The sequence below is a fragment of the Labeo rohita genome, chromosome 6 (assembly GCF_022985175.1).
Source record: "Labeo rohita strain BAU-BD-2019 chromosome 6, IGBB_LRoh.1.0, whole genome shotgun sequence".
NCBI classification, from domain to species: domain Eukaryota; kingdom Metazoa; phylum Chordata; class Actinopteri; order Cypriniformes; family Cyprinidae; genus Labeo; species Labeo rohita.
Genome location: NC_066874.1, coordinates 19,001,370 through 19,013,931, shown reverse-complemented (window position 1 = coordinate 19,013,931; position 12,562 = coordinate 19,001,370). Strand labels below are relative to the sequence as shown.

At 34.3% G+C, this 12,562-nt stretch overlaps 1 protein-coding gene across 32 annotated transcripts in view; it reads right to left on the bottom strand.

The window, feature by feature from the left end:
• The window catches only part of dlg1a (discs large MAGUK scaffold protein 1a), a 144,284-nt gene that overhangs the window by 6,300 nt on the left and 125,422 nt on the right, over positions 1–12,562 (bottom strand). For 22 of the 32 annotated variants that reach the window (XM_051113474.1, XM_051113476.1, XM_051113478.1 and 19 more), the window contains 3 exons: positions 9,844–10,020; positions 7,469–7,535; positions 4,730–4,829 (listed from right to left, as the gene is read on the bottom strand). In XM_051113474.1, coding sequence (XP_050969431.1) covers positions 4,730–4,829; positions 7,469–7,535; positions 9,844–10,020 — 344 coding nt within the window. Of the gene's footprint in view, positions 1–4,410; positions 4,436–4,729; positions 4,830–7,468; positions 7,536–9,843; positions 10,021–12,562 lie in introns of all 32 variants that reach the window. The other 10 variants (XM_051113477.1, XM_051113483.1, XM_051113486.1 and 7 more) reach the window with 2 other exon arrangements.

The window sequence follows — 12,562 nt, the reverse complement described above, 5'->3', positions numbered from 1 at the left end:
TAAGAGCAGTCACCAGCAGATGGCAGTGTTAAGAACCAGTGCAGGACATGTGAGGCTTTGAAGCGGAGCTCATTTTGCTTAGTTTATCACAAAATTGCTTCTACAAAACAGGTTTGGTAGTTTTAGCTGTAGGAAACATTTTTAATCATCAAATTGCCTCTGAATGCATGTAAGAAATTCTCTCGGGGGGTCTTAACATTGACATGGTGCAGTGAACGTTGATGGACAGAGGGGCTCCACTCCACCACCTAAAAGTGTTTCACAGTAGAAGTCTAAAAGGACACGAATACACTAAACAACCAGGAATCACGGAAGACTGTAAATAACCTCCCTTCAAATCAGCCATGCTGATTTTAACCCCTCATGTTCTGTTCTCACACAACCAAAGTTCAAAAGTTTGGGGTCAGTTATATTATTTTTAAAGAAATAAATACTTTTATTAAGCAAGGATATATTAAATCAATAAAAGAATTTGAGTAACACATTTATGTTGGGAAAGATTTCTTAAAAAATGCCATTCATTTAAACTTTCTATTTTTCCAAAAATTCAGTTTCCATAAAAATGCTGAGCAGATCAATTATTTACAACACTGAAAATAATAAGAAATCTTTCCTTAGCACCAAATCAGCATATTAGAATGATTTCCGAAGGATCATGTGACACTGAAAACTAATGACAGAAGCTGAACATTCAGCTTTTCTATCACAGAAATACATTATATTATTAAATATATTAAAATACAGTATTTTTGACCAAATAAATGCAGCATTGGTGAGCATAAAACGTTACTGACCCAAGACTTTTAAAATTTGTTTGAACATAAGTTTAATTACTACAGCATTATTTGCATTTGATGTATTTGTTCCCAAAAGCACATCTCAAACTTATCTCCCAAAGCAAAAATCACAGCAGTAACTACATTTTTACATATTCTGAAAAAAACAGAATGCGAAACTCGCTGCGCCAATGCTAAGGTGTTGTGGACGGTTTCCAAGGCATTGCTACGCAGTTGCTAGGTGGTTGCTTACTGGGAAGTTAAAAGAGCCCACTCCCCAAGCCCTGAGAACCAACCCCCCGCTCCTATTTTGTCATTCACCAGGAGAAAAATAACACATTCAGTTGCTTAGTGGGGGTAATATGTAAAGGAAAATATGTGAGTTACACACCAGTGTTTAATATTCAAAAGTCCCAATTGGATGAATAAATCAAATGTAGGTCAGGACACTTAAACTAAAACGCGATATGGACTAGAACATTATGTTGCAAAATACTATTTAAATATGAATCCTGCATGTTCTGCGTAAATGAATGGTGCAGACATGTGGTTTCATTTACTACACATATGCTAAAGTGCCCTGAAGTGACGCTTGCAGTGTTTTCAGCTTCTGCCACCTCAAAATACACGTGTAGATGAACATAAACAATCTCTAGAGATTATGAAGGTCACTTCATGAGCATTTTACCGTTTCTTGTGAGAAAAACCAAAACTACCGTTACATTGTATACAAACATAAACTTAAAGATCAGAACAACAATTTACAAATAATTTACTCACCCCCTTGTCATTCAAGATGTTCATGTCTTTCTGTCTTCAGCCGTGAAGAAATTATGGTTTTTGAGGAAAACATTTCAGGATTTTTCTGCATATAATGGACTTCATTGGTGCCCCGATTTTGAACTTCCAAAATGCAGTTTAAATGCGGCTTCAAAGGGCTCTAAATGATCCCAGCCGAGGAAGAAGGATCTTATCTAGTGAAACGATCTGTCATTTTTTTCGGAAAATAAAATTTTTTATACTTTTTAAGCACAAAAGCTTGTGTAGCACAGGCTCTGGGATGTGCGTTCACATACTATTGAATCACGTCGAAAGCTCATGCAGAACGTAGGCAGAACCACAGACCCAGTGTTTAGAAAGCGAACGCGCAAAGACTAAGAAAGTGCAAGTAAGTCAAACACTGTTTACAAATGGTACAACGATGTCTGACAATTCTGAAGTTGTAGGAGAAAATAACATGGAGTTTTTCGATATACTCTAACTTTTTGAGCCGGAGTACACAGACGATGAACTTGTGGTGATTCGAAGACGTGATTCGTAGTAGTGACAGGAAGTTCAGATCATATTACCGACTAAGACCTCTGAGTCTCATTCAGCAAAATGAGCGACTCTTTTTTTCGTCATTTCGTCAATTTTTTTTTTTAATCAAAATCAGCATCACGCGACAGCCCCATAAGATGAACGAACGACTCAAAAAACCCGAAGACTCGAAACAGGTGAACTAATTCCAATACAGAACCTAAAAGGATGTTGCGCATGCGTAACTGAACGAATCACTCCCCAAGACGACTCGTTCTTCCCGAGTCACATTAAAGACTCATTCAAAATGAACAAATCGTTCAAGAACAACCTGTGAACGCGCATCCCAGAGCCTGTGCTACACAAGCTTTTGTGCTTAAAAAGCATACAATTTTATTTATTTATTTTTTTCCCCCGAAAACAATGAATGATCGTTTCGCTAGATAAGACCCTTCTTTCTCGGCTGGGATCATTTAGAGCCCTTTGAAGCTGCATTTAAACTACATTTTGGAAGTTCAAATTCAGGGCACCAGTGAAGTCCATTATATGCAGAAAAATCCTGAAATGCTTTCCTTAAAAACCATAATTTCTTTACGACTGAAGACAGAAAGACATGAACATCTTGGATGACAAGGGGGTGAGTACATTATTTGTGAACTGTTGTTCTGGAAGTGGACTTCTCCTTTAATGTAATGATAGTACAACCACTAATAATAAAATTATTATTAAAACATTATTTTTAAGGAATATTTAGCAGAAAAATTATTCCCCAGAATTATTCCCAGAAGAATGTAAATACACAACACAATATTTCTGAAAAAAAGAGAAATTAAATAATAATGAATTAATAATGAGGTTTTTTTTTTTTGTTATAAAATTCATTTAGAGAAAATAAACAAAAGCATTTAGAGATGCTTTTGATTATTAAAGTTTAGTGAAACCATTCAAATGGATTTAAGAGAATTAATGGAAAACAAAGAATTTTGTAAAAATAAAACTAAATTTGATAGGGCCTTTTTAGGCCATAGGGCAATTTAAATTAACTATTAAAACAGAGTCTAGTAAAACTTAAATGGAATTTGGTGTGGGGGGGGTATGGTACTGATTTCAAAGGGCCTGAAGTTACTTTTAAGGGTGTTCACTCTTTACAAGAATCAACTAATACCTGAAAGTACAAAACAAATATTTATTTCTTAAATGTGTTATTTCCAGACATTCAAACCCTTGAGCTTTTAACATGTTAAACCCTCAGGTTTTTTTTTTTTTTTTTGTTCATATTTTTCTTTCAGTTAATTGTGCTTCAACATTTGTTTATTTTAATGTTCCATTTGATTTAATTACTTATTAGCTTTTTATCAAACCCCCTGCAGTTCCCACACAAACCCTCATTTAGAAAACCCTACAACGAAATATTAGACATAATAAGCACCACTGTTTAATCAATGCATTTATAATGCTAATGTTGTTAAAGGGATAGTACACCCAGAAATGAAAATCCCCTCACCTCGTTACAAACCTGTATGATTTTCTTTCTCCTGCAGAACATGAAAGAAAATATCTTGAAAAATATTGGTAACCAGTTTCAGTTCCCATTGACTTCCATTGTATTTTTTGCCCATACAATGGAAGCCTATGGGAAATGCAACTGTTTGGTTACAAACATTCTTCAAAATACCTTACATTCTGCAGAAGAAAGAAATGCATAAAGACTCTCATGGTTAAACATGTTCCTGTTATAAAACAACATATACATTACATTAATTATATAAATTAGTAAATTTCTACAAAAAAATCATTTTTGGATGAACTATCCCTTCAAGAGGAGCAGAATTAACATTTGTTTCTTCAGTAGCACACAAACGAAACAATCGGTTTGTGCGAGAAACCGACATAGCGGTGATTCAGAGGTAAAAAAAATGATATAAATACTGTTCAGCTTCTCGCACAAACCAATCGTTTCGTGTCTTAGGACATCAGTGTATCGTCATAAGTCGCAGGGTTTAATTTGGTTTTGTTCGGCATGTTTTGTGTTCTACTGAAGAAACAAAGTCACCTACATCTTGGATGCCCTGGGGGTAAGCAGATAAACATCACATTTTCGTTTTTTGGGTGAACTATCCCTTTAAGGGCATAATGGACAACAAAGAATCTAAACATAGCGCTGATCCGCAAAGCTTGTGTTTTATAGCCATCTAGACATAACACAGGCTGCAGACACAACACAATTCTAACCGAACATCACCGCTAAACGTGCAAGACAGATTTATAGGGCGTAAAGGGATTTTGCTAGGGCCGGTGGGGTACTTTAGGTCTGCTGTAGCCTTTGTGGACTTACTCAAGCCTTTGTCGTCACTCAGGTCCTGTGGAGCAGTCGGCAGAGAGCACGGAACAAGAGAAAACCACAAAAATAACAATGATTACTGGAACAACATATCACGTCTTACCGATGAACATTGCTGCTGCCTTGCAACAAACCCAGATATGGAGACTTCAGTGGTTTTCAATGAACATACGGTCTCTAAATTATCGAAATCTACAATTAACCAAATTCGGCGTCACATTTAGGGTTGTTGCAGAAGCAGGAGTTTTGTTCAGCGGTGTTGGCGTAGCCGCGTGTGGCGCTACCCTGCCCTGCACGCGGCTAATGTACTTACGGTCGACATCGCTTGTTTCCTGTTCGCTGGGGTCCTTGTTCTTGTAGAAAGGGAATTTTCGTGAAAAGAGGTTCTTTTTACGCTTGTCATTGAGTGACTGCTGGGAAAGAGGAGAGGGAGGGATGGAGGGAGGGAGAACAAAAAAGGAAGAACAGATGGAATGGTGTTGGGTGTCTAGTTGAAGTATGAACAAATGCCCAACTTAACAGATGCCCGTGTTACTGACTCTATAGCCACCGCCATCCAATAAAATGATGCTGGAATGACAAAAAGCACTGATGCTAGAATTTATAAATAGATATGAAACCAGATCTTGGTTTGGAGATGGCAACAGACACAGTAGAGTTTATGAGGGATTACTGAACATCATAAATTTAAAAAGCAGTTACCACAACCAAAGTTAGCAAGGTGGGGTTACAGTACAATCTGACAAAGGCAAGGACATGCAGAACAGCCCTATGAAATGAGTTAGTTGATTAAAGTTAGTGATTGGCACTGATCAAAGGGTTTGGACGAGAACAAAGTTGCAACACAAAGGACATCAATAGATGGACAGCTGAATAATGGAGGAGGAGAAAGTGAAGAGCAGTTTGACATCAATGGCAAGCGTATACATCTTTTTGTTCTCGGAAAAATTCATGCACTCATGCTGCATTAGTGAATGCAGTTGAAAACGCTAAGACAGTGAAGAGTGGATGATGAGTCGGTCCGTTGCTAAACACAATACTGCTGAAAAGACTAAAGAGTTATCATCACTAGGGCTGGGCAATAAGTATTGAATTTCAACAATATATTATAAACATAGTGAATACTGTGATGATTAAAAAAAAAATAATAAAGACTGTAACATTTTGGTGCATTTTACTTCTTACATTTTGAAGCTGCAATGGCTGTTTGGTTGAAATTATGGTTGTTTTGAAATGTATACATACTCTGCTGTACAAAGGTTTTTTATGTTTTTAAAAGAAGTCTCTTATGCTCATCAAAGTTCCATTCATATGATCAAAAACACAGAAAAAAGTTATACTATAAAATATTGTTGCAATTTAAAATAACAGTTGTCTATTTTAATATACTTTCAAATATAATTCTGTGATGCAAAGCTGAATTTTAAATCATCACTACTCCAGTCTTCAGTGTCACACAATCCTTCAGAAATTATTCTAATATGCTGATTTATTATCAATGATGGAAACTAGTTGTGCTGCTTAATATTTTTTTGGAACCTGTGAAGCTTTTTTTCAGGACTCTTTGATGAATACAAAGTTAAAAATAACAATATAAGTCCTTACTATCACTTTTTTTTTTTTAAACCAAATTTAACACATCCTTGCTGAATAAAAGTATTAATTTCTTTCAAACAAAGAAAGAAAGAAAAAAATTGACTGACCCCAAATTTTGAACGATACTTCAAAGGATCATGTGACACTGAGGAATGAAATTATGATACTGAAATGTCAGCTTTGCATCACAGGAGTAAATTCTATTTTAAAGTATATTAAAATAGAAAACCACTATTTTAAATTGCAATAATATTTCACAATATTACTGTTTTTTCTGTCTTTTTAATCAAATAAACACAGGTTTGATGAGCAGAAAAGTCTTCTTTACAAAACATTACAAATCTTACTGATCCCAGTGTATATTTTTTATAAAGTGTATAAGTATTTTAATACTGTGATATTTCTTGAATGTCATCAAAATGCTGAAAAAATATTGAGATATATACAACTGTTTATGTTTGGGGTTGGTAAGATTTTATTTTTTATTTTTTTCCTTTTTGTCTCTTATGCTTACCAAGGCAACATTTATTTGATTTAAAAATACAGTACAACAGACATGTGAAATAATATTACAGTTTAAAACAACCATTTTCTATTTTAATCAATTACAAAATGTAAATTATTTTACATTTTCAACAGCCATTAATCCAGTCAGCAGTTTCAAGATTCATCAGAAATCAATCTAATACGTTGATTTGGTGCTCAAGTAAATTGCTTGTTACTATCAATGTTAAAAACATCTGTGCTGCTTACTATTTCTGCAAGAACTTATTTACTTATGCATTTAAATAGAAAGAAGAACAGCATTTATTTTAAATGGAAATCTCTTGTGGCATTGTAAAAGTCTTTACAGTCACTTTTAATGAATTTAATGTGTCCTTGCTGAATAAAAGCACTACTGTATGTATAATACACTTTTCTTTTGCCCAGCCCTAATAGTCACATGCAGTTAAGAATTCTCTCACAAGACAGAATTGTGAGCAAACATACAGGATTAGTACACTACATTCAGTAAAAAGTTTCACAAATAGAAACTTTTAAACAAGCATCTCATTCATGAAGATGATTCATCACTTCTATACTTCACTACTTTGTTAGAGTTTACACTTGCCAGCTGTTAGTCGTCTTATGTGAGAACAGTTTTGGCTTTCGAAAAGTCACACAAGAGAAAGGTGCAACAAAATGTTTCTAATGCTGAACATCTTGTTAGCACTTTTCATCTCAAATTAGCATAAAATAACAATGTTTCAAAATAGGCTACAAGGCGTGTTCATAATGGTCTCTGATTTCCGGCAGATTAAGGTTAAGTCGATGTGACTGCAAGTAAACTAAATTAAATTTTTACACAAAAGGGACATTTATTATGTATTAGTCTATAAACAGCTTTTTAAAAAGACATTAAAAGCCTGTTTGTGTCATGCCAGACATGGTAAATATTTAAGCAGCAAACACTCACCCCTTTGTCTCGAGACTTGGAGTTGAATTTAACTGTCTTTAACCTGGCTCGTTCTTTCCTCTCCACCCTGCAGAGGAAGGAGACAAAGACAGTAGAGCAGTATTTTTACTGTTAGTACACAGCAACTGACCTGAGTTCATTATATACACTACCAGTCAAAAGTTTGTGAACAGTAAGATTTTTAACATTTTTAAAAAAGAAGTCTCATCTGCTCTCCAAGCCTGCATTTACTTGATCCAAAATACAGCAAAAACAGTAAAATGTTTAATTATTTTTACTATTTAAAATAACTGTTTTCTATTTGAATATACTTTAAAATGTAATTTATTCCAGTGATCAAAGCTACATTTTCAGCATCATTACTCCAGTCTTCAGTGTCACATGATCTTTTAAAAATTATTCATCAGTATAATTTTTTTTTTTTTTTTTTTTTTTTTGGTGGGGGAAAGAAATTACAGAAATTAATTCAGCAAGGACGCTTTAAATTGATCAAAAGTGATGATAAAGACATTTATAATGTTACAAAATATTTAGATTTCAGATAAATGCTGTTCTTCTGAACTTTCTATTCATTAATGAAACCTGAAAAAAATTCTACTCCGCTGTTTTCAACATAATAATAATAATAATAATAATAATAATAATAATAATAATAATAATAATACATGCTTTTTTAGCAGCAAATCAGATATCAAATCACATATTATAATGATTTCTGAAGGATCATGTGAATTGAGTAATGATGCTAAAAAAATCAGCTTTGAAATCACAGAAATAAAATACATTTTAAAATACATACAAATAGACAACATTTATTTTAAATATTAAAATAAAATTCAATATTTTACTGTTTACTGTACTTTGGATCAAATAAATGCAGGTTTGGTGAGCAGAAGAGACTCCTTTAAAAAAAAAAAAAAAAAAAAAAATAATATATATATATATATATATATATATATATATATATATATATATATATATATATATATATATATATATATATATATATATATATATATATATATATATATATATATATCTTACTGTTCAAAAACTTTTGACTAGTTATGTACATGTGTATAAACTAAAACATAAAACATATAAAGCCCAAAAATGTTTGCTTTTTGCAAGAATAAAGCTATTGTAGTAAGATATAATTGTCTTGAAAAGGCTAAACATGTGGCGTATGTGACATTTATCAACATATTAACCTTTAAATACATGTTCTATGTCTAAACTGTAACATTTACCAGACGCTGATCTGACATGCTTCCTAGGGAGAGTTTACATGAGATGAGATTTTTTTTATACAAAAACTGTGCTTTGATGCATCTAGATGACATCTAACCTCCAAAATCCAAATATGATGAAGTATTAAGACACATGATGCAGATCAGAAACTTTCACAGTGAGAAATCCCAGCTTGTTTCTAAAAATACAGAGAATTGCTGGCTGTCCCCTGTGCCTCAAGACTAAAGCGTCATCAGTGAGGAAACGAGAGAGGCAAATTTTTAGAATGAGGTGAGAAGTTAATTATCAAGTTTCAATCAGCATACAGTTGGGTGGAGCAAATGAGAGAGAACCTCTCACAGCATCACACATCAGAGCTGAAATATAAGGCTCTAATTAGACATGTGTGACAGCAAACCCATGACCTTGGCAAAAATAAAGCAGACTTGTTTGTCTTGCTAAAGCTAATTCCAATTTTGTATCCTAAATACAATTAAACAATTTTGTCACACGTTTGTATGTAACTCAGCATGACTTTCCTCAATTATAACATCTCATATTTCATCTTAAGCAAAACTCTTGTTTGTGGTGGTAAAGAAGCCACGACTGAATTTTATATTATTTTCTCACAATAAATATTGAAAGAATTTTATTTTTGACTCTTTTCTGAAGTGTAAAACAAAATCTATACAAAAATAAATGCAAAATAAATAATCAAGGCATAGAAAGTATCCAAGCAGTTTTAACAGGACATGACAAAAAATAAAATAAATCAATTAGTTTTAATAATTAAAACGCCCACGTTCTTCATCACACAGAGAGAAGAGTTACTTTTACTATCTATCATTTATGTAAGCATATATAGTCTCAAATATGATAATTCTTGAATGCCACTGTGCAGATATATATGCTCATTGCTCATTATTACAAATTACAATGCATAACACCGTGGTAATTAAACCAAAATGAAAAAAGGCAGTGAAGTGAAATGGAAGACATTGTGAAAAAAAACATTAGTGGAAAGACTATGAGTCATGGGTAATGTGGCATTAAATGCACAATTGCATTAATCAAGGTAAAGAGGGTTAACTGAACTATATTTCTATAGTACAGTGTGCTCTGGAATGCATGGGGGCACAGCATACCTCTTCTTGCTGGGAATGACGCCCATCTCCTCCATCTCGCCATCTGTAGTTACATGCCGCGCTTGCCACCACTCCTCGTCCGAGGCATTCAGGACATGTAGGATGTCGCCGAAGCGGAAGTTCAGCCCCTGACTGGGCAGGCCAGAGTCTTTCGTTATGTCATAATCAAACAGGGCTCTAGAGGAGAGAGAATGTAATAAGAATTATTTTTCAGAGAAGAAAGCAATAAACAAGAAGCAAAAAGCCAGTGAATGTTAAAAGATTAGTTAATTTTCAGAATAAAAAAATCCTGGTAATTTGGTCACCCCCATGTCATCCAAGATGTTCATCTGTCTATCTTCAGTCGAAAAGAAATTAAGGTTTTTGAGGAAAACATTCCAGGATTTTTCTCCATATAGTGGACTTCAATGGGGATCAGCGGGTTGAAGGTCCAAATTGCAGTTTCAATGCAGCTTTAAAGGGCTCTACACGATCCAAGTTGAGAAATAAGGGTCTTATCAAGCAAAACAATCGGTCACAAAAAGAAAACAAAAATTGATATACTTTGTATATATATAAACCTCATCTTGCACTAGCCTAACTTCACGCATTACGTAGTCATACGTGGAAAGTTCATGCATGACGCAGGTTGAAGTACCGACCCAATGTTTACAAAGCAAACGTGCAAAAAAAGTCAAACGCCCTTTACAAAGGTAAAAACAACAATGTCGGATGATTTTAAAGTTGGAGGAGAAAATGAGATGGAGTGTGCCCTACCCTACACACAGAAAAATAGGGGTACAACAGCTTGTTACTGGAGCAGTACCCTTAAAAGGACATCTTTGTACCTTTTTTACCCCTAATAGGTACATATTAGTACCATATGTACCTATTAGGGGTAAAAAAAAAAAAGGTACAAAGATGTCCTTTTTTTCAAGGGTACATATTTAAGGGTACATATTGATACCATATGTAAGGGTAAAAAAAAACGTACAACAGCTTGTCGCTGGAGCAGTACCCTTAAAAGGACAAAAAAGGTACAAAGATGTCCTTTTAAGGGTACTGCTCCAGCGACAAGCTGTTGTACCCCAAAAGGTAAAATTTTAAACCCCTATTTTCTGTGTGTACCTTTTTGAACCAAAGTACACAGACAAAGAACTAACCACGCGTGACCTTTCCAACATGATTACGTAATGCGTGAAGTCGTAGATGCGTGTTGCAAAGCTAGTGCAAGACAAGCATTTGTGGTTAAAAAGTATAAAGATGTTAATTTTTTTTAGAAAATGACCGGTTGTTTCGCTAGACAAGACCCTTATTCCTCAGCTGGGATCATGAGGAGCCCTTTGAATCTGCAGTGAAACTGCAATTTGGACCTTCAACCCATTGATCCCCGCTGAATTCCACTATATGGAGAAAAAATCTGAGAAAAATAATTTATTTTTTTCGACTGAAGAATATAAAACTCCCACATTAAAAAATGTCCTACTGAAATTTTAGTCAAAGACATGACATTTCAAGACTTCTAATTTTTGTGTAATTTCTGTGCCACTAGCATAGCTAAACACAAACTGCAGAAATATTAAAAATACTGTAAAAATATGTTTTTGCTTTTATAAACACTCCCCCATCTTCCATTGGTAGCACAAACTAACAGTCCCGCCCCAAAACCCATGCTATTGGTTGAGCTAATGCTGCTATGTTTGACCGGTCTGAATGTTCAAATAGTTTATATTATGCTAGAATAGGAAAATTTATTCCAAAGAAACAAAAAAAGACTTCAGTTTTAGAGATGCAGTAGCAAAAACAGCCTTTATTTTAAAGGTCAGAGGGAAGGTAAAAATGGGGCATGTCAAACAAAATTATGATTTTAGGGGGAGAATGAAACCAAAAAAAAAAAAAAAAAAAAAAAAACAATAAATCAGACACAACCACAAGAAAAGCCTCAAGACTGCACACGTGTGATTCTATGAATATTTAACAAAACAAAACCACTGAAACCATCTTATAAAGCCAGTCTTCCTAACTCATTTGCCCACAGACAGATTCCCTGAGCTGTTAAGTAGGCCACTGCTGTTCTGTGCATGTGTGCATGTGCATGTAAGAGAACTGGAGCTGAAGTAACTAGCTGTCCAAGCTCTTGACTAGCTTATCTCTGCTTCCTCATCAATAATAAAGCACTTCCAGGAGGAAGCCAGGGCATTTGAGAAGCTTATGGAGGCTTTATGAAACATACATACACCAAAGCCTTCTTTAACCCTCACAAGCACATAAAGAACCCTTATTTAACTCTTCAGCAAATGATGCAGATGATTTCTGTGCAGTCTTAATTTGCTTAAAGGTATAATAGGCTATTTGTATGCTTGCACAACTAAAGCAGAGACCTTAAGTCATAGCAAAGGGCTTGAAGAACGAAGATTAAAAGTTTAAGTTGTGTAGACACAAGATTTTAATGTAATATCAGATCATAAAACTGGTGTCTCTTCCAGTAAGGTCAAAATTATATTTGTGCTCTGACAGCCAGTGGAACAATTAAATATTTTTAAATGCATTTACTGGACACTTACTAGAAAATATCACTGATAAATATTCCAATAGCCAAAAAAAAGGCCTAAATGCATAATTTCTTAGCACTATATGTTCTACCTGTCACTAGTAAACCTTGACTCCGTGTCAGAAACATGCCGTGGGGAATATAAAGCCAAAGATGACAGCTGGTCTACCTGCATCCTGGCATTATACA